The 25328-nt window shown below is 45.9% G+C and overlaps 3 protein-coding genes across 4 annotated transcripts in view; 2 read left to right on the top strand and 1 right to left on the bottom strand.

Annotated features, from left to right (window-relative positions):
* Positions 1 to 621, top strand: part of STKLD1 (serine/threonine kinase like domain containing 1) — a gene marked incomplete at its 5' end in the record, with an annotated part of 13133 nt that extends 12512 nt beyond the window's left edge. The window contains 2 exons of the mRNA XM_081339497.1: positions 71 to 119; positions 260 to 621. Coding sequence (XP_081195623.1) covers positions 71 to 119; positions 260 to 285 — 75 coding nt within the window. The 3' untranslated portion in view covers positions 286 to 621. The remainder of the gene's footprint in view (positions 1 to 70; positions 120 to 259) is intronic.
* On the bottom strand, positions 131 to 7858 carry REXO4 (REX4 homolog, 3'-5' exonuclease). 2 transcript variants are annotated; one of them, XM_081340051.1, is made up of 10 exons: positions 7608 to 7668; positions 6477 to 6506; positions 6097 to 6371; positions 5201 to 5538; positions 4056 to 4205; positions 3321 to 3514; positions 3071 to 3159; positions 2512 to 2586; positions 2013 to 2087; positions 131 to 1796 (listed from the first exon to the last, which is right to left on the bottom strand). In XM_081340051.1, exons 3-10 carry the CDS (start codon positions 6322 to 6324, stop codon positions 1701 to 1703), a joined length of 1245 nt encoding a protein of 414 aa, XP_081196177.1. In that variant the 5' UTR covers positions 6325 to 6371; positions 6477 to 6506; positions 7608 to 7668; the 3' UTR covers positions 131 to 1700. The 2 variants fall into 2 exon arrangements, with proteins under 2 accessions (XP_081196177.1, XP_081196176.1); XM_081340050.1 differs by lacking the exon at positions 6477 to 6506 and having other exon boundaries at positions 7608 to 7858.
* Positions 7555 to 25328, top strand: part of ADAMTS13 (ADAM metallopeptidase with thrombospondin type 1 motif 13) — a gene marked incomplete at its 5' end in the record, with an annotated part of 23754 nt that continues 5980 nt past the window's right edge. The window contains 24 exons of the mRNA XM_081339498.1: positions 7555 to 7564; positions 7654 to 7762; positions 9030 to 9096; positions 9526 to 9621; positions 10019 to 10085; positions 10964 to 11238; positions 11605 to 11749; positions 11971 to 12110; positions 12472 to 12555; positions 12808 to 12932; positions 13642 to 13788; positions 13895 to 14029; positions 14582 to 14729; positions 16457 to 16561; positions 16760 to 16911; positions 17155 to 17218; positions 17734 to 17860; positions 17979 to 18100; positions 18742 to 18915; positions 19372 to 19492; positions 20519 to 20599; positions 21198 to 21379; positions 22359 to 22494; positions 24332 to 24570. Coding sequence (XP_081195624.1) covers positions 7555 to 7564; positions 7654 to 7762; positions 9030 to 9096; positions 9526 to 9621; positions 10019 to 10085; positions 10964 to 11238; positions 11605 to 11749; positions 11971 to 12110; positions 12472 to 12555; positions 12808 to 12932; positions 13642 to 13788; positions 13895 to 14029; positions 14582 to 14729; positions 16457 to 16561; positions 16760 to 16911; positions 17155 to 17218; positions 17734 to 17860; positions 17979 to 18100; positions 18742 to 18915; positions 19372 to 19492; positions 20519 to 20599; positions 21198 to 21379; positions 22359 to 22494; positions 24332 to 24570 — 3051 coding nt within the window. The remainder of the gene's footprint in view (positions 7565 to 7653; positions 7763 to 9029; positions 9097 to 9525; positions 9622 to 10018; positions 10086 to 10963; positions 11239 to 11604; positions 11750 to 11970; positions 12111 to 12471; positions 12556 to 12807; positions 12933 to 13641; positions 13789 to 13894; positions 14030 to 14581; positions 14730 to 16456; positions 16562 to 16759; positions 16912 to 17154; positions 17219 to 17733; positions 17861 to 17978; positions 18101 to 18741; positions 18916 to 19371; positions 19493 to 20518; positions 20600 to 21197; positions 21380 to 22358; positions 22495 to 24331; positions 24571 to 25328) is intronic.

The raw sequence follows: 25328 nt of genomic DNA on the forward strand, positions 1-25328 counted from the left end.
TGGGTAAGCAAGATGACCCTGGAAATTGGCACTTTCTGATGCCGCAAATGTTGTGTGTCTTTACCTCTAGGAAATTGTTGCCCTGTCAGAGAAGGCGCTCTCAAAACTGCAGAAGAAAGGTGAACTGAATTGTTTTTAAAATTTAACTTGATTTATTTGAATAAATGTTTTTATTTCCTAAAAGAAAGTCCAAATCTTTTAAAACTATGCCTTTTTAAATAAAATGTAACTTTTTTTCTCAATTTTTTTTACTTCACAGGGCTTCTAATAAGGCACGATCCCTGATAGATGACTTTTATTTTTTTCTTGCCCTATCAATTATTTCAAGATGAACAGGAGGGCAAAGTTTTGCTTTGTTTTACGGAACTTCGGTATTTATTTGCAAAAAGTGAACGAGCTTATATTTTGCTGGACACATTAAAGGTTGTACAATAAATAGGAAAATGAGGTGCAGTGAAGCCGTCTTTTTTTCAACAGACGATTGCAAGGATCAGATCCTATCGTCGACTACAGCAAAGGAAAAAGGATGGATCTGTTTTAAAACTTTCTGACCTACCTAGTAGCTGGAGAAGGGTGCGTACGTACAGATTTAAGCAGAAAAGCCAAAATAGCGCAGAGAGAGAGAGAGACACTCTGCTTTCCTCTGCTATATTACCGCTAATTTTGGAACCTCAATGCAATTTCAAAACCATCTGCGTAACGCAGAAGAGGTAAGGAGAAAAGATGGCTGCCATTTCAGTTAAATTTTATCGGAAGCATAATTTGGGCAGGGGAAAAGTCACAATGTTGATTTAAAAGGAATCACAATCAACCGTGATTGCCAATACTCTAGCAGGTTAAGTCCTCGACATATGACCAAGGTTACAATGGATCGTCCTTAGGGCCACTGATGAATTTGACAGTCACCCTCTCTTGCAGGCAAGTGACCGAAAGTGCTCGGCAACGGGGCTACGTTTACAAGCCATCCGGGACTGCCGTTTGCGATGGTTTTGCTAAAATCCAGGTTTTGGCAAAACCAGGCCCACAGCAATCCCCTGGTTTCACTTAACGGCTGCCACGAAGAAAAGGTGGTAAAAGCCGGCCACTGACCTAATTCTACCCGCTTTGCCATTAATCACAATTTTCAACCGTGATGACGGGCAGTCACTAAGTCGAGGACAACCCGTCTCGATTGCTGCAGAAGGAAATTTTGCCTGTTTTAAAGGTGAGGTTTTAATTTCTCTTTCTAAGATCACCCAAATGCTGCTTGGGTGCCTCGCCGTGGCCGATCAGCTCCTTTTTTAACGCTTATTTTGAAAAAAAAAAAGTAAAATACAATTCAAGAGGCCGATGAGAAACTCAACAGGGAAATCAATTGCCGTTTTGCAAATGTTTCTTGACTGGATTCAGGGTGCGAGGTGTCTGGCCAGGGACGTGCAAAGGATCCTTCCCCCCCCCCCCCCCCAGTTTTGATCCTCCTTGAACATCCAATAGCCAACCCTGGACAGGGACTTAAAAGTCAGAAGAATATAAATTCAGCAGCATCCCAGATCTATGACCGACCGCAGGGGAAACTTAAAAAACAGTCTTCCGTTGAAGTAAACCCCCGATTAAGGGCCAAAACCTAATTTTTAAGGGGAAGGAGAAGCTGCAGGACTGATCAAAGTTCTTCGATCAGCCATTGCTACAGCAAACGCAGCTGGACATGCAAAGGTCCGGATTTAATCTTTCTGGGGCTTGGGCATTCTTTTCAGGGATGTTTCCCACTGTTTTTTCACCAAAGTGTAAAGTCGCATGGCAGCTTGAGCGTCTTGAACCTGGGAGAGAGAAGCAATGAGTGAAAGGCAGGACTTGCCACTGCTGAGCCAGCTAAGAAGGTGGAGGGCTGAGATATAAATCTCACATCTTTTTCTAAAAATGTCTGGAACCCAGACACCCGCCCCCTGAGTCTCAACGGAGCAGAACACTGTTCCCCATCCTTCTGTGTTATCCTCCCAGCTCTATCGGCTGGGATCTGGATTCTAATCACTTACCGAACTGTGCTCTGAGGTCTGCACCTTGACGTTGAGCAGTTTCTCGCACAGCAGTTTAAGGGAGGGTCTTAGGCTCTAAGGAAACAGGAAAGCGTTGATTAGATCAGGGGTCTCCAATCCCTGGTCTGTGGACCGGGCCACGGCACGCCAGCGACCGGTCCGCACAAACAAGCAAGTCAGGCAGAACACAAAGCCACGCACTCTCCGGTCCGTGGAAAAACCTCTCTCCACAGAACCGGTCCTCGGTGCCCCAAAGGTTGGGGACCTCTGGATTAGGGGGGAAGAACTTGGCTTGAATTTCCCTGGGCTGATACATTCTTAGCCTCTGTTTAGCAACACGGGGGAAGACGATGAGAAAAAAAAACAACCTTACGCAAGACTTGCGTAAAACGGAACGCTTAAAATGGCTGGTCCCGAATGAGAAACAGCTTGTAAAATGTCAGTTGCCTCTGTGTAGAATCGGTTCCCTGGAACTCAAAAAAAGGGACCTCTTTCTCACCTTGACCTGCTTTTTGAAAGGTTTGTATCTTTGTGTGTCCCGGATTTTCTTTTTGGGATGATCAAGTAGTAGAATCTGGAATAATAATAATAATAATAATAATAATAATAATAATAATAATAATAATAATAATAATAATAATAATAATAATAATAATAATAAAGACCCATTGGAACGATTACTCAGGGTCCCCAAAATGTGGTTAGTGGACTAGAAGACCTATGAGGTAGCTTACTTAAATCTCAGCCACAGAAGAGTGATGGGAGTTGAAAGTCCCACATCTGGAAATAAATATTTCTTAATTTGGGGGGCTTAAAAGGCCCAGAAGGGGATGGGGATGAAAAATCTATGGATACGAAAACACAAGGCACCTACTTTTAGTTTAATAATTGTTTACACACAGAGAAGTTATGATTTATTATAATGAATAAATTATATATATTCATGCATATTTCTTCCCGCAAGTGAGGAAGAAAAGATACATCGGAAAAACCAACTACATTGTGGAAATGCATTCTGAAACAAAGGCGTGACAGGTTTATACTACAGTCCTTAGTACCTTTAAGTCATTGTGAAGAGCATGTCCAACTAAGATCCTACCCTTTAGGATGTCAGCTACTTCTTTCTGGACGGTTTTGAAATCTTCCCCTAAAATTCCAAGAAAGCACAACGTTGCAGAGGAAAGGTTTTTTTTATTTACTGAATTTATTACTGTAGCCATTTTATATATATGAACTTCAGTTTGATTCAGCAGGCAACAACAACAACCCAGGCATAACATTCAAACTTCTATCAGCCAGCTTTGTTACCTGTTTTTAAGTGCTCAGGCCGAATCCCACTAACGGCGGTTCTGTAGTCTGTGACTTTTTCCGTAGGCTTGACATACTTGTCATAAACACATTTGCCAAATACATTCACGACCGAGACACGGGCCAGGATGCTGTCTTCTCCGGTGGGCCCCACACCCACCATCTCACAGTCGATGGCCACTGCTTTGGTTAGCCTGCCAAGATAAAAGAGTTTGAACATAGAAAAAAAGAGACATCTGCTAACTTTCCGTCGCTGCTGTTGCTGCTGCTATTATTATTATTATTATTATTATTATTATTATTATTATTATTATTATTATTATTAGGGTTAGTTGCATGCCTGGGATAGGCAGTTGGGGTTGTTTGGTGGGGTTAAAGGTCATGTGTCGGGATGGAAGTTGTTCCGAGTCATGCTGTCTTTTGCAATTGACCGATGAGGGTTTTGTCAATGCCGAAGCGTGTCAACTGCAAAATGGTTATTGTTTAAATGTCGTAAGGCCTCCTCCCACTTTAAAAAGGTTTAATGGCAATTAAAAACAGGATAGGCCAGACTGAAAAACGTAACACGGGCCCACAAATCAAAAGCCTTCAAACACAGTCTTAAGGCTTTCCAAAACCACAGGGGTGTGTGTATGGGGGCTCACTTAACAAGAGAAACTTGGGGCTCAGTTGTGGCCGTACGTTGAGGACCACTTACAAGCGTTCAACCCTCTGAACCTACAGAAGCATAATCACCCTTCAAAAGCATGTTCTTTCACCAGCTCAGGATCCGCCATCTGCTGGGTCCTCTCGTCTTTGATGCCCACGTTCTCCCGGGCTACTTTGGCGGCTTCCGGTCCCAAGGCTGCTTCAATATCATCTGGATCCACGTCATCAAACCAGATGCTAGAAAGCCAAATGGGAGGCAGAATGAGGAGGTCGGCTTCAGGTTACCCCCTGCGAAATAACTCCAGGTCCAGAATCCTCACCTAATTCCAGGTCATCTGGAATTAGGTACATTCCAGTATTTGAGGGGCTGCCACAAGGAGGGGGGGGGAATGTCAGCTTATTTTCCAAAGCACCCAGAAGGCAAGACAAGAAACAACGGATGGAAACCGATCAAGGAGAGAAGCAACCGGTTGAGCTCCAGATGGCCCCCGACCTTCGCTCCTTCCGACGCGATCTAAAAACCTATTTATTTGAACAATCCGGCCTGGTCTGATGGGTTTGGGTTTTAGTATAGTTTTAATCATTGTATTATATTGGGCATAATTATTTAATTCTTTTTAACTTTTGTATTTTGTATTTCGATATTTATTGCCCTGTACACCGCCCTGAGTCCTTCGGGAGAAGGGCGGTATAAATATTTAATAAATATAAATAAAATATATATAATGAAGGAGAAACTTCCTAACAGGGAGGACAATGAACCGGTGGAACCGCTTGCCACCAGATGTTGTGGGAGCTCCATTACTGGAGGTTTTTAAGAAGAGACTGGACAGCCACTTGTCTGAAAGGATACAGGGACTCCTGCTTGAGCAGGGGGCTGGACTTGAAGACCTCCATGGTCCCTTCCAGCTCTATTCTGATTGACTGATCTTGACTCAACAAGATGTAGCTTTCCAAGATTCAGCCAGGAGGCCCTTATTGAGAAAAATGTAAAGCCTACCTATAAAAGGGAGCCGAGGAAACAAACTCAGGCAATCCTCGACTTACGACCGCAATTCAACCCAAAATTTGTGGCCAGAAAGTTCCTTAAAATGGGATTCGCTTAACAGTCTCGCTTAGCGACAGAAATTTAGGGCTCAATTGCGGTTGTAAGCCGAGGACTAATGCTTGGGGTTGGACCTGAGCTACTTCGCCTGTGTTGAAGAGTATTGTCCGAAGCCCACGAGTCTTACTCTATAGATGCGGCCGCCACTGGCTCATCCTCTTTCCTTCTTTTATGTTTAATATCTCCTTGCTTCTTCTCTCCGTTGCCCATCTGGACGCTTCTCTGCTCTTTCAAAGCCTCTTGAACCTCTTGTGGATTCTTCACTTGGGTGGATTTTTTAGATCTCCTGACACCTGCGGGACTCAAACTTTGAACCTGCACCTTTGATGCCAGCTTCTTCCCAATTCCATTTGGTCCCGATACGCGAGGAACGGTTTTCCCGTCCTCAATAGCATGCTTCTTCTTGGAATACGTGTTGGGTGCAGGAAGAGCAGGATTCAAACGGCTGGCCTTTTGTTGCAGGAGCTAAAAAAAGGTACACAAATGTACGTGTTCAGTTTTCGGGTTGGATTTGCACAGTAGGCTAAACCAGATGTCCACATTTGTGGCATCGAAGCCGCAGTTGCTTGGATTTACCTAGCTTCCCGAACCAAAATGAGCTTAATGTGATTTTTTTCCCCCCCAGCCTGGTCTCAAATTTAAGATAACCTGCTGGAGATTCCAATCAACTTTGATTTAAGAGGATTTTAATTTTGTCGCCATAATACCTCCCAAACATGTGTATTTCTTTGAAATCCAAGCAGCACGTTTTTTTTTTTTAATCTCGTCTTTCATTTGCGAGCATTTGGGTACAAATTCCATTATTAATTTTGACTTGGTCTGGGCTGAAATGTTAGCAATAGGATTGTAGGATGAACAAAGCACATCTCAGATTTCCCCTCCTTTTATATGATTAATCAAAGATTTAACATATAAAACACCCAGCACTAGGCATCTACCATCAAATACCGGTTCCTCAAAAAGGAACAAACAACACCCCCCCCAAAAAAAAGTTTTCCAGAAAAAGTCATTGTCCAAATATACCTCTTGTAGGGCTTTCCAGTTTGATGAAACTTCCTGGGAAGTTTTTGGAGGCAATTCTATTACTGCTTTGGTTTCTTTGTTCGCTCTCTTCTCTACTTGGCTGATCTTTTTCCAAAATATATATTTCTTCTTCTTCTTCTTCTTCTTCCTCTGATTCTTAAGGTTTTCTGGTTTAGTGGTAGAGTTATCTCTTTCGGATGGAGAGTCCTTCTTTTTCATTTTGGTCATTGTTGATACGAGACAAAGTCATTCAGCTTTGACCACAAGCACTAGAGCTGAAAACACAAGAGACTCTTGTTTTATCATACAAACAGGAGAAAGAGAACCAACTAAAATAGTTTTTAAAAACAAACAAACAACAAAACAAAACACCAAGGTACCTTTACTTTGTCCTCCAGCCCTTCCTGCACCTAAGAGGAATCATAACAACCTGACCAATGAATAAGGAATACATTTAGAAGTCGGGCTAAATTTCAAAGTCCGGTGAATCGCTTCTAAAATAATTACTTTGGAGGTTAAGTGCCCGTGAGAGTCTACAGCACCTGTATGCCCAAAATTACACATTCTTTTTCTCCAACCTTTTACACCAGGCTGATGCAGGTCTCCATAAAGAGGAATGAAAACGTAAATCCCCCGAATTGAAATGTAATTTAAGCACAACATCCAAAACAAATCTGAGTCAATAAGGGAAGGATATCCCCAAGATGCGTTCATACGTTATGTCAAACCTAGGTTAACAAGGCACAAGGATTAAGTTCCCATCTTCCCATCATAATATAAACCCTCATTTTCATTTGCGTTCCTATAACAGTAGTTTGATTCCTGACTGGATCTATTGTCTGGGTTGCTGCTGTATGATAATGTACCACAGAGCGAATAAGTGGGTTGCATTAACAAAATATATTAAGACACAAAAGAACCCAGGCAACTTAAATCTGGCTTATTTTCCAAACCACCAGAAGGCAGGACAAGAAAGAATGGATGGTGGCAACTAATCAAGGAGAGGAACAACGTAGAACTGAGGAGAAATTTCCTAACGGTTAAAACAATAAATGAATGGAAAGGCTTGCCTCCAGACGTTGTAGGTGCTCCAACACTGGAGGTTTACAAGAGACTGGACAACAATTTGTCAGAAATGGTAGAGTCTGCTGCTGGAGCAAGGGGTTGGACTGGAAGACCTCCAAGGTCCCTTCCAACTGTTATTCTGTAATTAACCAATGGAACAGCTTGCCACTAGAAGTTGGGGGTGCTCCATCACTGGAGGCTCTTAAGAAGAGACTGGACAGCCACTTGTCTGAAATGGTACAGGGTCTCCTGCTTGACCAGGGGGTTGCACTAGACGACCTCCAAGGTCCCTTCCAACTCTGTCATTCTCTACCTAACAGAATACTACTGCTACTAATTACTAAGGAGAGCTGCTTATATGTGAATGCAACTGCTAGAACTTGCCCAGACATGATGGCTAAGAGTGAGTTAGAGAAAGCTCGTTTCTTCTTTTTGCAACCGCTCACCTGGCCTTTCGGGACTCCCAAGCTCCATAAACGACTTCCTGAACAGACCAGATGATCCTCCGACTCTCCCCGCAGTCCCTGCAGCAAACCCACGTGGCTGCAGGAGCGCTGAAAAACCGAAACCGGAAGCAGGTCCTTTCCCCCAGAGGGCGCCGGTGGGAAACACGAGCCGGGTCACTTTCGTTCCTACCGGCAAGGCAGCGTCTTCTAAATAAGAGTTTCACAATCTTGGCGACTTCAACATGAGGGAAATTGCTCTAGAAAGAATAGAATAGAATAGAATAGAATAGAATAGAATAGAATAGAATAGAATAGAATAGAATAGAATAGAATAGAATAGAATATAGAAATAGAACAGAACAGAACAGAAATTATAAATAATAGAATAGAATAGAATAGAATAGAATAGAATAGAATAGAATAGAATAGAATAGAATAGAATAGAATAGAATAGGAGATAGAAAATAGAAATAGAAATAGAACAGAATAGAATAGAAATTATAAACAGAATAGAATAGAATAGAAATTATAAACAGAATAGAATAGAATAGAATAGAATAGAATAGAATAGAATAGAAAATAGAAATAGAACAGAATAGAATAGATATTATAAACTAGAATAGAATAGAATAGGACAGGACAGGATAAAGAATAGAATAGAATCAAGAACAGAACAGAACAGGAGTAGAGTAGCGTAGAGAGTAGAGTAGAGAGCAAACTACACTAGACTAGACTAGAGGTGGAAGGGACCTAGGAGGTCTTCTAGTCCAGCAAATACAGCAGCTAATCAAGGGATCGGGTAGAACGTGAAAAGCTTGGCTTGGCGACATTTAAGCAGACGATGTTGGAATTACCTCTAGAAGAGAATGTGGTAGCTCAGGGTTGAACTTTGGGGTGCTCGCTGAGCTTGGTGGATTTCTTGAAGATGTTTCATTGTACTGCACTGATGATGTTGCCTAGTTTGGTAATGAAACGTGTGCAAGAAAACCACTAAGCTCAGAGAGCACCAAGGACCCCACAATGTTGGAACTACTGGTGGCTGCTTAATTGGTGGGCCAGCTAAAAGACGTGATTGTAGCTAATCTTGGCTGCTTTTTAAAAAGTGAATCGTTGGGACAGGAAAGCACCAGAAAATCCCAGCCTAGCTGGAGAAGAAGTTAGGAAAAAAATAATAATCTTAGAATAAGGCAACGGCTATTCATTAACATCACTTTGTCCAAAAAAAACCCGGCATGACTGGGTAAACTAATCGTGGAAAAGTGATTTTAATGTTGACTTATGGTCTTGTCCTTATGCCACTAAATGTAGAGATAGGCTGAAACAGAAGTACTTGCTTTCCCGCCAAGGCAGTTTCCCCAAAGAGATGAGTCCAGCATGAGCCAGCTTTTCAGTTTTCTTACATTTGTCCATTTTCCTCGACAGGACAGGAAATATTAGAATTGACAGCTCCACTTTTTATGAATTGGATATTCGTGGCTTTGCTCCAACAGTAGGCGAGTTTCCAGAATTATACACTAAAGGAAGGTTGGTATAAAATAAATAAATAAATTTTGAGCTATTGCTAGCTCAAGTCACAGGGCCCGTTAAATGATTATTAACTCAGCTTTCTCCATGTTTCCTAGAGATAATAGGCTACTGCTGGAAAAAAATAAACTTTTTTTCCCTCTCTCTCTCTCTCTCTCTCTCTCTCTTCCATCCTTTCTGTTCTACAGCTTTTAAACTCATTTCCATCTCAATTATTTGGTTGTTGCTGGTCTGCAAATATTGCACAAGGCCGCCCTCTGCCCATTGGCGCCTTTAGCAAAAACAGTGTCCCATTTCTTTAAATGTGGGGCCCTTTATCCCTTCTGCTCCACAGCAGCCTGTTTGCAGAACCCGAAAGAAATCAGCATTTTTTTCCCCCTTGGTTGCTCAATAGGGTGGCTTCAGCTCCCGAATCATGGCCAAGAGTCTTTTGAAGTTGCTTTTCACATTCTTCTCTCTGAAGGTTTGCTGGCCATACAAAGCACACAAGGTAAGTTTGACCTCTCCCCGAATAACGATTTGGGGGCAGGAGAGACGGCTGCTAATTGTCGGCTTTGTGTGTTGATCTGCAAAGTGTCCTGCGGGGCACTGAGAGTGTGCAATCTGCAAATGACACAATGGGTGTGTGTGTGTGTTTTCTTTAATTTCATCACAGCCCACATTCGTTTTCCATGTCCCGTCTTGGATCCAACATCTGCAAACTTTCAATGACTGCATGTATCTTTTTTTTTCCCCAGCTGTCTTTCTGTTTTGATGCGTGGAGCTCTGACTTCTTTGATCTGTGGTCCTTTGATCCGTGATCTTTTGATCTGTGGGCCGGAAGTTTTTGATCTTGATCTGTGAGGTTTTGACTTCCTTTCCCCCCCACCCCCCACTTCTCCTTGTAGGTGTTTCTGAATAGTTTGGAAGCCAGGGACGTTTACTTTTATTTCGGGACCAATTCAAGCCTTGAAGGTAAAAAGACACCAGGCGTGGCACCGATTTTAATTATTGTTGTCCTGATTTTAATTAGGGTTGAGATGTAACGAGGCAAGTCTATGGATCTCGCTCAGTTGTGTTCCATATTTAGAACAGAACAGAATAGTAAAATATAGAGTAGAGTAGAAGAGAAGATGAATAGAATAAAATAGAATAGAGTAGAGTAGAACAGAACAGAACAGAACAGAACAGAACAGAACAGAACAGAATAGAATAGAATAGAATAGAATAGAATAGAATAGAATGTGGAAAGGAATATGGAATGGAATGGAATGGAATGGAATGGAATAGAATAGAATAGAATAGAATAGAATAGAATAGAATAGAATAGAATAGAATAGAATAGAATAGAAGTAGAAAATATGGAATAGAATGTGGAAAAGGAATATGGAATGGAATGGAATAGAATAGAATAGAATAGAATAGAATAGAATAGAATAGAATAGAATAGAATAGAAGTAGAAAATATGGAATAGAATGTGGAAAAGGAATATGGAATGGAATAGAATAGAATAGAATAGAATAGAATAGAATAGAATAGAATAGGAACAGAGAATAGAATAATGGAAAGGAACGGAACAGAACGGAATGGAACAGAATAAAGAATGGAAGAAGCTTCTTGGATGAGAAGCGAAATGTTTTCAGGGAAAAAAAACCTTGAAAACCTTATTTATTTAATAATTCCCCTCTTCTGTCATATACTAAAAACTACTCTTTTGCAGCAATGTTTGGAAACCATCTGAGAGAAAATCATACAGAAAAGCTCTTGAAACTGTCCTCCAAAATATATAATAAACCCAAGTTTGGTTTGGTTCAGGCCCAACACACCGGTCTCTCTATTCTCGTTTTTCCAGTGCCGGAATTTGAGGTTGTGCCTCTGACTTGCTCCTGCGAAGACAGAGAGACATCTTGCAGGGTCCAGCTTTGTTCCTTCCGAGCTTCAGGAGACCTCTTTGCCGTTGAGTTCTCCCAAGATCAAGCTCTTACCCCCCCGTATTTCGTGAGCACCCAAAGATTAAACTCTTCTGCTAGTTTGCTACGGCGCTTAAGGCACAATTGCTTTGCTGGAGGGAAGCCCCTCAAGCCACTGGGGGCAACGTGCCGGGTCACTTATTGTGAAGGGCAAATGGTGAGTAAGATCTCAAGATGGTTCAGGCTGCGAAGGTGCTGGGTTCCATTAAAATCTCCCAGTGTGTCCTGCCTTCCAAATAGATCACAACTGTTGTTCCAAGGCATGCTGGCTGAGGAATTCTGGGAGTCGAAGTCCACCAGTCATACAAGGGCCAAGTTTGAAGACCCTTGATCCAGATCGTGCTTTTCCAAAAGGCAACTGGACTTCCTTGGGGGGTTTTTTCTCCCCCCCTCCCTTGAAAACATTTCACTTCTCATTCAAGAGGTTTCTTCAGTTGTAGATTGAATGGTGGGGAATGGAAGGATTTATATTCTTTGCCATTATCTGGCCAATAGCCCTCTGAGGGCCTCTTACTTCTCTTAGCAAGGTTTTGTCGGCGTTCGTAGCAAGAAGGTTTACATCAGAGCGGTGAGGAAGCAACACCGACACCAGTTGGTGGACCCCCACCTCCCCAGGCCCCACATCGTCTTCAGCAGTCTGCGAAACGACTCAGCGTCAGCACGGACAAGTAAGATCGCCGTTCTTGGAAATGAGAGAGAATCCAGAAGTGAAGGGACAGCCTTTTTTTTTCCTTTTTCTTAAACCTGTCCACCTGACTCAGCAGTTCTTGGAAACTCAAATAAAAAAAAATAAGAGGTTGGGTATCTATAATATTCCACTTCTTTAAACGTCAGGCTGGTGTGTTTTGTGGTGCTTTCACCGCTCCAACTTCTCTGTGCGCCGTTGCAGGTGGGAAGGTTTCGTCCCGGGTTCGGAGAGTGGTTCAGGAGAAGGTGAAACATCTGGAGCTCTTAGTGGTGGTAGGGCCAGATGTTCACCAGTTCCACAAAGAAGACACTGAGAAGTACATCCTCACCAACCTCAACATTGTGAGTTCATCTTGGGCTTTGTGGTTGTTGTTAGCTGCGAAGTTGTGTCCGACCCTATGGACGACGTTCCTCCAGGCCTTCCTGTCCTCTACCATCTTCTGGAGTCCATTTAAGCTTGGGCTACACATGGGGAAATTCCTTCCTTCTTTCCTTCCTTCCTCCCTTCCTCTCTCTCATCTCTCATTCCCATCTTCTTCCTTCCGTCCCTCCCTTAATTCCTTCCTTTCCTTTCTTCCCTCCCTCCCTCCCTAGCTGCATATATATTTTTCTCTGCAAATAATAACGTGTTACTCTCAGATTCTGAATTTCTCCCTACAAACCATCTGAATATATATATGTATATATATTTCCTCTTACTTAGGGAGCAGAGCTTCTTCGCGATCCCTCACTGGGTATTCAATTCCGAGTTCATCTGATCAAAATGATTGTCCTCACAGAGCCTGAGGTAAAAAGAGAGAGAGAGAGAGAGAGAGAGAGAGAGAGAGAGAGAGAGAGAGAGAGAGAGAGAGAGAGAGAGAGAAAATTGATGGTCAGCGTGTCCTGCAGACTGCAAACCTTGGATCAATTGAGCTAATGCTGGTTGAATGAAGCACACAGAAGAGTTCGTTACTGTAATATGGATTTGTCGAGTCTCGGCCTTAATTGGGTTCCCCCGGAATTTGGGTCTAATTGGGGTCCATGTGTCTTCTCTTCCCAGGAAGGCATCCAGATCACTACCAACATCACAAGCTCGGTCCTGAGCGTCTGCAAATGGAGCCTAAAGGTCAACCCAGAGAATGACCTGGACCCTCGTCATGCAGATCTCGTTCTTTACGTCACCAAGTAATTACTGTTAATTCTGAGGAACGGTTAGCAGGCCAACCAGCTCAGCACTGGGGAGACAAATATTCTTCTCCAGAGCCGTCGTGGTGTGTGGGTGAAGTATTAGGAGTATACGTACCCTAGTCTTTGACTTACAACTGGTCACTTAGAATCCAGGTCGTAAGTAGCCCCTGCAGGTAGATCTGACTGGTCACTTAGGGACCTGTTAAAGTTCTGACGGATCTACGTGTGGAACACTTACAACCTGGATTCGGAGTTCCATTGGTCGTTCCCCTTGGTCATGTGACCATAGTTCAGATAGTCATCAACCGGACCACATTTAAACTCACCTGTAGTGTCCATCAATCACATGACTGTCCATTTTCTGAGTAAACACTGGGGGGGGAGAGTCGTTTTTCTTTTGAGTAACTTCCCTAACTCTGGAAACTGCAATCCAGATCTAGCTGAAAGCCGCCCAGTTGGTGGGACTCTGAGCCTACCTTAGTATCTTTTCTTTCCCTCATCTATCATCTCTCTCTCTCTCTCTCTCTCTCTCTCTCTCTCTCTCTCTCTCTCTCTCTCTCTCCATCCATCCATCCATCATCTATCTATCTTTTTCTTCTTTCTTCTTTCTTTTTCTTCTTTCTTTTTCTTCTCTTCTCTTCTCTTCTCTTCTCTTCTCTTCTCTTCTCTTCTCTTCTCTTCTCTTCTCGTCTCTTTCTCTGCCTAGATTTGATCTAGAGCTCCCAGATGGAAATAAGCAAGTACGAGGCGTCACTTCGAAGGGAGGGGCCTGTTCAAGGTCTTGGAGCTGCATCATTACAGAGGACACCGGCTTTGGCTTGGGCATCACCATTGCCCATGAGATCGCCCACAGGTGAGTGGGCAAGAAGGACCTGAATGAGCCTTCCGTATCTAGGAAGGACAACTGGCAACCTTCAAGGCCAACTATGACCCTTCCTTTGATTCTGCTTGGATGACAGCTTTGGGATTGACCATGATGGGGAAGGGAACCGCTGCGCGGGAGACCAACACATTATGGGCTCCGAAGGGGGGCACAACAGCCTGGATCTGACCTGGTCAGTCTGCAGCCGAGAGCAGCTCCAGGCATTCGTCAGGTAAAAGGTTCAAGGCTGTGCTTTCTCTCTTCCGCGGATCCTCATCCGATGCAGAGAGAAGATTCAAGATCTTTCCTTAGTCACATTTTGCTTATGTTAAAAATGTTTTGCTCAGAGTTATTAGATATAAAAAGGAAGGCAGTCACACTCACTAGCGCTGATGACGTTACCTAGTTAGGTAGTGAAACGTCTGCAAGAAAACAGCCAAGTTCAGAGACCACCATCTTCCTCCTCCTCCTCCTCCTCCTCCTCTCTGCAAACCCCCTCCCTTCTAGTACTGATGATGCTACCTAGTTGGGTCATGAGACATCTCCAGGAAAACCACCCAGCTCAACGAGCACTAAGGTCCCCACAGTCCTCCTCCTCCTCCTCCACTCAACAGACCCCACTCCCTTCTAGCACTGATGACGTTACCTAGTTGGGCAATGAAACGTCCGCAGGACAACAGTCAAGTTCAGGGGCCACCAAGGACCCCACCTGCATTCTTGAGGCAGCCTGTTGCATTCTTTCCAACTAACCCGGCCACCTTGGTTTCTTCTGGTTTGTTACCAGTACAGGCCAAGCAAGCTGCACAGATGATTTGCCTGTGTTAAAGAGCAGTCTGCCGGAAGCAAAGCCTGGCCTGTATTTTGGGGCAGAGGAGCAGTGCAAAATTGCCTTCGGTTCGGGGGCTTCGGCCTGCACTTTCAGCTATGATGTGGTAGGTGAAACTGTTGCTTCTGGGTTAGGTGGAGCTTCCTCACCCTGAAGACAGAAGAGGCTTTAGAAGGCTGAAAGGGTTCATTCAAACAGCTGGCCTTCCTTCCTTCCTTCCTTCCTTCCTTCCTTCCTTCCTTCAGCATCTTTCAGTCCTTCCTTCCTTCCTTCCTTCCTTCCTTCCTTCCTTCCTTCCTTCCTTCCTTCCTTCCTTCAGCATCTTTCAGTCCTTCCTTCCTTCCTTCCTTCCCTCCTTCCTTCCTTCCTTCCTTCCTTCCCTCCTTCCTTCCTTCCTTCCTTCCTTCCCTTCCTTCCCTTCCTTCCTTCCTTCCTTCCGCATCTTTCAGTCCTTCCTTCCTTCCTTCCTTCCTTCCTTCCTTCCTTCCTTCAGCATCTTTCAGTCCTTCCTTCCTTCCTTCCTTCCTTCCTTCCTTCCTTCAGCATCTTTCAGTCCTTCCTTCCTTCCTTCCCTCCTTCCTTCCTTCCTTCCTTCCTTCCCTCCTTCCTTCCTTCCTTCCTTCCTTCCCTTCCTTCCCTTCCTTCCTTCCTTCCTTCCGCATCTTTCAGTCCTTCCTTCCTTCCTTCCTTCCTTCCTTCCTTTCTGACTTCAGCATCTTTCAGTCCTTCCTTCCTTCCTTCCTTCCTTCCTTCCCTCCTTCCTTCCTTCCTTCCTTTCCTTCCTTCCTTCCTTCCTTCCTTCCTTCCTTCCTTCCTTCCTTCCTTCCTTCAGCATCTTTCAGTCCTTCCTTCCTTCCTTCCTTCCTTCCTTCCTTTCCTTCCTTCCTTCCTTCCTTCCTTTCTGACTTCAGCATCTTTCAGTCCTTCCTTCCTTCCTTCCTTCCTTCCTTCCTTCCTTCCTTCCTTCCTTCCTTCAGCATCTTTCAGTCCTTCCTTCCTTCCTTCCTTCCCTCCTTCCTTCCTTCCTTCCTTCCTTCCCTCCTTCCTTCCTTCCTTCCTTCCCTTCCTTCCCTTCCTTCCTTCCTTCCTTCCGCATCTTTCAGTCCTTCCTTCCTTCCTTCCTTCCTTCCTTCCTTCCTTCCTTCCTTCAGCATCTTTCAGTCCTTCCTTCCTTCCTTCCTTCCTTCCTTCAGCATCTTTCAGTCCTTCCTTCCTTCCTTCCTTCCCTCCTTCCTTCCTTCCTTCCTTCCTTCCTTCCTTCCTTCCCTCCTTCCTTCCTTCCTTCCCTTCCTTCCCTTCCTTCCTTCCTTCCTTCCGCATCTTTCAGTCCTTCCTTCCTTCCTTCCTTCCTTCCTTTCTGACTTCAGCATCTTTCAGTCCTTCCTTCCTTCCTTCCTTCCTTCCTTCCTTCCTTCCCTCCTTCCTTCCTTCCTTTCCTTCCTTCCTTCCTTCCTTCCTTCCTTCCTTCCTTCAGCATCTTTCAGTCCTTCCTTCCTTCCTTCCTTCCTTCCTTCCTTCCTTCCTTCCTTCCTTTCCTTCCTTCCTTCCTTCCTTCCTTCCTTCCTTCCTTTCTGACTTCAGCATCTTTCAGTCCTTCCTTCCTTCCTTCCTTCCTTCCTTCCTTCCTTCCTTCCTTCCTTCCTTCCTTCCTTCCTTCCTTCCTTCCTTCCTTCCTGATATTTGGCTGAGCCAGTTTTTCTTTTAAAAGAAAGAAAGGGGAGTATAGACTGTACCCTGGTCTCGCTGTTTGTTTTAGCTTTGTGACATTTGTGTGGAGGCGACAGAAATAGACTTTATGAGTCACGAACGTCTTCTTCCCTTCCCTTTCCCTAGGACATGTGCCGAGTTCTCTCCTGCCACACCAATTCGGCCGATCAGTCCACCTGCTCTCGGCTCCATGTCCCGCTTCTGGATGGAACCGAATGTGGGGCCAACAAGGTAAAATCGGATTTTCTTGCTGGCGAGAGGTTCACCGCACGACGCTCAGACTCAGGCCCAGCTTGGGCCCAGCAGCTCTGGCTGTCTCTTGCCAGGTGGTCCTGGAAGGAATTTGAAAATGGGAAGCTGGATGGTCATAAACTGTGGTTCCCTCCTGATCCGCTTCTGGGAGGGATAACTGGGCTGATTCTCCCTCAGTGGTGCGCCAAAGGACGCTGCAGTTCTCTAGAAGATCTGTCTCCAGTTAGCACGGTGCATGGACAGTGGTCCAGCTGGAGCTCCTCTCATTCCTGTTCCCGGAGCTGTGGAGGGGGCATCACATCGAGACAGCGACAATGCAACAACCCCAGGTAAAACCAGACCTCCATCTTCCCAATTTGACACATGCCTCTCATCCAGGGCTTAGATGGCACAGATCAAGGGTTAGAGTAGATGCTTGCCCTTCCAGATGTTGTTGACCTACAATTCCCAACCTACCTAGTCTTTGATCCCGTCTGAATGGTCCTCAGAGTCCAGGCCATCCAAATCCCCAGGAGATACAGCTGTTCCAGAGGTCAGGGACACCTGGATCCAGATGTTCCTTTCCTTTTCAGACCTGCTTTTGGTGGGCAGCCGTGCCAAGGGGAAGCCTTGCAAGCCGAGATGTGTAATTGGCAGGTAAGTGGACTTTAGATCGGGATCTTCCTGACCGCTTTCCATCTCTAAAGAAGTGACCGGTTGGGTGTCCGTATGCCTGGATTGCCTTGCAGGATTTCCTGCACGTCAGAATGAGTTTGCAACCTTAGTCTGAAGGAGCGTTAAGGTGGGGAGCAGTGTGCTCCCATTTGCCTTGGGCCATTCGTATCTCGAGGAAGGCTCCAAAACCTGGCTTCTCCTAGACGCAGAATGGGCACGTCCTGGAAAAGACGGTAGACGCAGCAAAGATTCAGCCTGTCTTTTCATTTGTTCGTCCTCCCCCTGTTTACACACTCAAGGGAAGTGCAAACTTGCAGTCTGGTGTTCCACCGGGAGATATGTCCACTTGGAAGGGACGGAAAAATCTGCAGGCCTTGTCAGAAGTTCTCGGGGAGGACTAACCCCTCAAAAGCAAAGTCCATCTCTTCCTTGGGGGGGGGGAGGAGGGAAGAGCGAGAGAATGTGGCCTTGAGCTTTTGACTCCTCCTTCCCCAAAGCCCTGCCTGAAGACCCAGATGGACTTCATGGATGAGCAGTGTTCAGCAACCAATGTGAAGCCCCTCTACCTATCTCAGCAGTTGCCTTCCTTTTACAAGTGGGTTTCAGCAGCCAGCTATGCAAAAGGTATCTTGGTTTGGGGGTGACAAAGCAGGGAGGGACTTCTTCCTCCGGGTCAAAAATCGCAGCTGGCCTGGAGAAAGCAAAGTGCGTGGGGTGGGGGGAGGTTTTCTCCCTCTTTCAGAGAGCAAGGGCTGTATGGATACTGAGATTCATGACTATAAGGGGGTGGGGGTGATGGTTAGTACATTGGATGGCTGTGAAAGGGGACTGGATAAATTCATGGAGGACACGAGTCTGCTGAAGGTCTGATGGCTCAGTGTTGCCACCAGACTGGGTCAGAACATTGTATTGGAGAAGCTTTGGGTCTGGTGGAGCAGCGGATGGCTTCCTACTCATTGCATAAAATCTTTCTTCTTCTTCTTCTTCTTCTTCTTCTTCTTCTTCTTCTTCTTCTTCTTCTTCTTCTTCTTCTTCCTCTTCTTCTTCCTTAATAATAATAAGTTGGAAGGGACCTTGGAGGTCATCTAGTCCAACCCCCTGCTCAGGCAGGAAACCCTATACCATTTCAGACAAATGGCTGGCCAGTTTCTTCTTAAAAACTTTCAGTGTTGGAGCATTCACCACTTCTGGAGGCAGGTTGTTCCACTGGTTAATTGTTCTAACTGTCAGGAAGTTTCTCTTTAGTTCCAGGTTGCTTCTCTCCTTGACTAGTTTCCATCCGTTGCTTCCTGTCCTGCCTTCAGGTGCTTTGGAGAATAGCTTGACTCCCTCTTCTTTGGGGCAACCCCTGAGATATTGGAACACTGCTATCATGTCACCCCTCACCCTTCTCTTCGTTAAACTACACATACCCAATTCCAGCAACCCTTCTCCTTCTTCTTTCTCCTCCTCCTCCTCCTCCTCCTCCTCCTCCTCCTCCTCCTCCTCCTCCTCCATTATCTGAGTTCCCCCATTGTCTTCTACCTCCAGGAGATGCTCTGTGCCAATATATGTGCCAGGCAGCTGGGAAGAACTTCATGGTGAGCCGTGGGGACCGATTCATTGATGGGACAAGATGCAAGAAAAGCAGCCCGGCGGACAAGGATACGCTTGCTTTGTGTGTGATGGGCAGCTGCAGGGTAAGGGCGAAGGGCTTCCAAATTCTCTTCTTTCCTTCCTTAAATGTCCAGTCACGGTTAATGCCTCCTTATTAATTCTGCTTCTTCTTCTTACCTCTTCCCAGATCATCAAAGGATAGAGTGGCTTTTGGAGTAGTAATTTCCCCCCTCCATATCTTGTATATTTTGGAGTGGGGGGACCTTCTTGCCCACCGTTCAACCGTGGACATTTTCTTGGCCCACAATCCTCACGCTTCGGGAATCCTCAGTCTTCCCAAAACTCTTAATGTAGAGTCGAGGTTGAAACAGTTTAATCCTCTGCGAGTGAATCTCCCAGAATTCTCAGCCTTGCGTGGCCCAAAGAATTCTTGGGAGATGCAGCACTTACAGAGGACTCCATAGGCCACGCTGGCTTCTAGATCTGTTGTTCCCAGCAAGATAATTTCAGCTCATTTTTTCGTCTCTTTTTTTCTTCAGACGTTTGGATGTGACGGCCGGATGGATTCCGGAAAGAAGATGGATCCATGTCAAGTATGCGGGGGAGACGGCACATCGTGCATTAATGTGAAGGGCCTTTTCACCGAGGGACAAGCCAGAGGTATCACCCCATTCTATCCACTCTATTGCCCCTTTTTTGGGTCCCCGAAGCCCATGTCCAGATAATCCTTGATTTACGACCACAGTTGGGTGGTTAATTCAGCCGACCCCAATTTTACAACCTTTTTCTGATGGCTGTTAACTGAATCACCACGTTACTTGTTACGTGGTCATTAAGGAAATCTGGGCATTCGCTTTGCCTCTTCGCACCCGGCTGGGAAAGTCCCAAACGGCATTGGGGTGACTACGGAATTCTGCAACTCTTGTAAATACATTTATCAGCTACTAAGCACCCAGATTTCCTTCTCGTGGCCACAGGAATGCTGCAGCGGTTGTAAACGTGAGGACCTGACGTAGAGTTGTGTTTTTTTCAGTGTTGTCTAACTTTGAACGGTTGCTAAACAAATGGTTTCTAAGTTGAGGACATCTGAATAAACCTTGTTGTTGTTAGCTGCGAAGTCGTGTCCGACCCATCGTGACCCTATGGACAACGTTCCTCCAGGCCTTCCTGTCCTCTACCATCTTCTGGAGTCCTTTTAAGCTCACGCCTACTGCTTCAGTGACTCCATCCAGCCACCTCGTTCTCTGCCGTCCCCTTCTTCTCTTGCCCTCCATCTTTCCCAGCATGAGGCTCTTCTCCAGTGAGTCCTTCCTTCTCATTAGGTGGCCAAAGGATTTGAGTTTCCGCTTCAGGATCTGGCCTTCTAAAGAGCAGTCAGGGTTGATCTCCTCTAGGACTGACCGGTTTGATCGCCTTGCAGTCCAAGGGACTCGCAGGAGTCTTCTCCAGCACTAGAGTTCAAAGGCCTCAATTCTGCGGGATTGGATTGTGAAGGTCCCTCACTCAGCCTTTGGGGTGGCCCAGTGGCCAACTGGATGCTTTGAGGAACCTCAAAGGCTGGGTAGGAGATGTAGAGCCTCCTTCCATTCTCACTTTCTCTACTTCCAAGTTACTCAAGCTCTTCATTGTCCTGGTTGAGGTCTTCACAACAATCTTCTACCGTATCACCCCTGCCTTCTCTTGCAGAGTACACCACCTTTCTGATGCTGTCTCCTAACATCACCTCAATCCACGTGGTTAACCGGAAACCCCTCTTCACCCACATGGGTGAGTCACCGATGCCCAGAATTGGTTTAACAGGATAAGGGCGCTTGCCTAGAAGGACACCTCCATGGATTGTCCCATGGCAGGAGATCCCTTGGAGCTTTTAGAGCAGGGGCATCCAACCTCTTGGAAGACCGACTTGGAAGACCTGTGGACCTCAACTCCCAGAATTCCCCAGCCAGCCGTGGGACAAATGTCTCTGGTCTCTTGAGTAAAGGAAGAGAATATTCGGGGTTTATTTTTAAAGGATGGGAGGACAAGATTCAAACTGACAGGGCTTGAGTCTGATGTCCCGCTGTAGGAGTTCTTCCCCAAATATCTGCAATAAAGCAGCTTATTTCTCTGAGCTTAGTTGTCCTCCTTCTCCAAAGCACCAGAAAACAACGGATGGCAACTCAGCAAGGAGAGATCCTAAAACCAACCCAGAACTAAGGAGAAATTTCCTGATAAGAGAGAACAGCTAACCAAGGGTGTGGCTTGCCTTCAGAAGTTGTGGCTGCTCCATCCCTGGACGTTATTGTAGGGCTTCCTACTGGAGATGAGGGTTGGACTAGAAGACCTCCGAGGTCCCTTCCCACTCTGGTTATTCTCTTCATCCTAGCTGTGAAAATTCAAGGACAGTACACAGTGGCTGGGAAAGGGCTGATTTCTTCAAACGTCACCTACCCTTCGATCTTGGAAGACCACCGGTTGGAATACAAGGTCTTTCTCACAGATGATAATCTGCCTAGCCTGGAGGAGATTCACATGGCTGGGCCAGTCCAGGAAGACGTGGAGATACAGGTAAGATAGTAACGACGCGGCAGCTAAGGAGCTGGGCTCCTGAAGGGAAGGCAAATCAATGGAATCAATAAAACGAACCATCTTGGCAAACGGGATAATGTCGCCGTTGATGGAATCACAGCTAGTCCTCGACTTACGACTAAAAATTCTGCCGCTAAGCGAGACGGCGAGCGTTGCCCCATTTTAGGACTTTCCTTGCCGCAGCTGTTAAGGGAATCATGGCTTCCCCCTTGACTTCTGCTCGTCAGAAGGTCTCCCCCGGAGCACTCATAAAAATATGAGTCAAAACATCTGGATTTTGATCGTGGGACTACGGTGGGGGTGGGGAATGCTCTAAGTGTGAAAAACTATCGTAACTCACTTTTTTCCCCCCCAGTGGCGTTCCAACTTCGGACGGCCACTAAACAAAACTGTGGTTAAGTTGAGGACTTAACTGTACGTTTGGCTCCTATTCCCACGTGTCAGAATCCATTTATATCACATTCATAAATGTATGTTTAAAACGTTATTCCCCCCCTCCTGGATTCTGCCATCTCCCGAGGAAGGAGGAGCGGATGTGGATTCAGCCTGCCTTAGGTTATTTCAAAGACCAAGGGAAACCTTTTGAACTGGGGGAACAAAGGGGAGGGGTAGGGAAGGAGGCATCTGGCCTGTGTCTCCATTTGAATCTGTAAAGGAAGAAGGCAATAACCGTAAAGATCCGAAGTTCCCTTTTTCCCACGAAAGGGATGACACGAAGTAAATGATGGGGGGGGCTGACCAAATGGGTTTGAGGGAAGGGGGGGGGGGGTTGAACCGGGAACTCCTTATAAAGTTTCAATCTGTAAAACAATACCAGGTCCTGTCTTGTATTTCCACAACCAAACATGTCCTAGTAAAAATTCCTTTTGGACTAGAACTGACTCCCAAGAGTTTTTGTTTTCCTAAGACATGGATTGGGGTGGGTCCTGACATCACGTCTGCTCCCTTTTCCATCCAGGTTTATAGGAAATACGGGAAGGAGTATGGGAGTGCCACCAGCCCCCATATCACCTTCAGCTACTTTAGACCGAGCGAGAAAGAGACCCACAGATGGACGGCCCACTTCAGCCCCTGCTCAGCGACCTGTGGGAGTGGTCAGTTGCTTAACTGTCCTTTTATTTCCTTTTCTATCTCTTAACTTTGGCACAGGGCACCTCGAGTATTTGGGGAGTGAGGAAACGTCTCGGGGAACACAGTAAACATTAGTAAACGGGGACCTTGCGCACCGTTTAACCGTGTGGGGGAACCCCCCCAAACTTTTGGTCTTTTAAGGAGATATTTTTTTCTCCTCTCTCTCTCTCTCTCTCTGCTATTAATTATTGCAAAGCAGGCAGGTCTTGCTTTGAGGATGATGTGGTGGCTTTAAGAGGCACGTTAAAGAGAGAGAGAGAGAGGCTGCTTTCATGAGTCCATGTTGTTAAAGATCATTTGAAGTTACGGCGGCACTAAAAAAAAAAGTGACCTACGACCATTTTTCACACCGACGACCGTTGCAGCGTCCCCAGGGTCAGGCGATCAAAATTTGGACGCTTGGCAACTGGCATGTGCTTAAGACGGTTCCCTTCTTTTCTATCTTTGCCCCGTTTATTTTCGTAAATTAGATGGCTCAAAAATTAGAATAGAGGCTGGAAGGGACCTCGGAGGTCTTCTAGTCCAGCCCCCTGCTCGAACAGGAGAACCTACACCATCTCAAGACAGATGACTGTCTAGCAGTCTCTTCTTAAAAATCTCCAGTGATGGAGCGCCCACCATTTCTGGAGGCAAGCTGTTCCACTGGTTGATTGTCCTCACTGTCTGCTTCCCTAAATGTTACTCTGCAGGTACCCTGCAAGTCCGTTACTCCTGCTTTGATCAGTCAACAGGGGAGAAGGTGGATGACTTCTATTGCCTCAAGAGGCCAAAGCCTCCTTCTAGGCAGCAAAGATGCCTTGTAAAACTCTGCCAACCACAGTGAGTAAAAAGCAGCTTTGGACCATTTCCGTTCTGAATTGCCAAGCCAGGTTATTTGGGCCAGTATCCATCCGATCTGTTCTCCTCTCAACTTCTTGTAGCCAGTTTCCGAATTCACCTGTTTTTTGTGGGGTCCTAGGTGCTCAGTGGGTTAGGACGCTGAGCTTGTCGATCAGAAGGTCGGCAGTTTGGCAGGTTGAATCCCAAGTGCCGCGTAACAGAGCGAGCGCCTGTTACTCGTCCCAGCTTCTGCCAACCTAGCAGTTCGAAAGCACGTAAAAATGCAAGTAGAAAAATAGGGACCACTCCGGTGGGAAGGTAACAGCATTCTGTGCGCCTTTGGCGTCTAGTCATGCCGGCCACGTGACCACAGAGACGTCCTCGGACAAGCGCTGGCTCTTCGGCTTTGAAACGGAGATGAGCACCGGCCCCTAGAGTCGGAAACGACTAGCACGCATGTGCGGGGGAACCTTTACCTTTACCTTTTACCTTTAGGTGTTCTCTGAGCTGGCTTGATTTTCTTGGAGACGTTTCATGACCCAGCTAGGTAACATCATCCATGCTAGTGGCTTGCTCCCTGTTTATGTGCAGTAGCTCTGAGCTTGGTGATTTTTTTGCAGATATGTCAACTAGGTGTGACATCTTCAGTGCTCACTTTCTAAGGTGACAGGATAAAAATATTTATCCAGGATAAAAATATTCCCTAAGGGTAATTTAAACCTGTCTCCCTCATCAAATGGGAATGAGATGGATGCCACATCCTCCAGAATTAAAGCAGTGGCCAAGGATTCGTGGCGCTGTAGTTAGGTCTAAGCAAGCAATTAGCTGTAAGGTAGCAGGACTGCCTCACAATTATGCACGGTCCAACAGGGACTTCAACCCAGGTCTTTCTCACCGAAATACAAGCCTCCACTTCAACGCAATCCTTCTTGTATCTAGTCCTGCCCATGTGCAGAGTCTTCTCCTGAAGATCCCCTTAAGACAGGGAAAAGGATGCCCAATTCTGGACTCCTTCTTTCTTCTCATCCAGTTGGAAGAAATCACAGCTGGGCAGATGTTCTGCCCTTTGTGGCTTGGGAGTGGCTGTCTGGAACATGACCTGTGTCCAGGTTGTTGATGGGCTGGAATCCACCGTGGACGAGAGGCTGTGCCCAGAGGATCAGAAGCCCCCAGCCTTGCAGCCTTGCTCCGTGAACGTCTGCCCGCTGGGATGGAACACCGTACGTATCTCTGGCCTGACGAAGTAGGGATAGTCCTTGGCTGATAACCGTTCAATTACTGACCGTGATGGCTTGTTTAGCCACCATGCTAAGACAAGGGTAAGATTGCTAGAGGGCGCTGACTTTACGGACTTGAAGCTCAGTGGAGTTTTAGCCCAGTCTAGTCTATGGAAAAGGGACGCGGTGGCTCAGTGGTTTAGGACGCTGAGCTTGTCGATCAGAAGGTTGACAGTTTGGCGGGTCGAATCCCGAGTGCCACGTAACAGAGTGAGCGCCTGTTACTTGTCCCAGCTTCTGCTAACCTAGCAGTTCGAAAGCACGTAAAAAGGCAAGTAGAAAAATAGGGACCACTCCGGTGGGAAGGTAACAGCGTTCCGTGCGCCTTTGGCGTCCAGTCATGCCGGCCACGTGACCACGGAGACGTCCTCGGAGAAGTGCTGGCTCTTCGGCTTTGAAACGGAGATGAGCACCGGCCCCTAGAGTCGGAAATGACTAGCACGCATGTGCGGGGGAACCTTTAGTCTATGGAAAACAGATAACCTGGTTAATATTTGCATTGGGGATCATTTGGAAATGTCCAGGCTGAGAAGTTGAAAAGAAAAATTATTTGGGGGATGGGGGGAAAGGCATTTGTAAACCACCACTGTACTGGGGATGAGAAAACAGCATAGTCCTTAAGTTACAACCGGTAAGCAACCCAGTGTAACTTGAGGACTGTCTTTAATCTCTTGGGTTTCCTTTTTGGGGCCTTTCGATGT

The sequence above is a fragment of the Vipera berus genome, assembly GCF_964194415.1.
Source record: "Vipera berus genome assembly, chromosome: 15".
NCBI lineage: Eukaryota > Metazoa > Chordata > Lepidosauria > Squamata > Viperidae > Vipera > Vipera berus.

Coding starts and splice junctions, on each gene's coding strand:
- REXO4 (XM_081340050.1), bottom strand. CDS start 6,324: ATGACCAAAATGAAAAAGAAGGACTCTCCATCCGAAAGAGATAACTCT. Junction 4,206..5,200: donor GTGGCGGCCGCATCTATAGA/GTAAGACTCGTG, acceptor TTGGCTTTCTAG/CATCTGGTTTGATGACGTGG. Junction 3,515..4,055: donor AAAGAACATGCTTTTGAAGG/GTGATTATGCTT, acceptor TTATCTTGGCAG/GCTAACCAAAGCAGTGGCCA.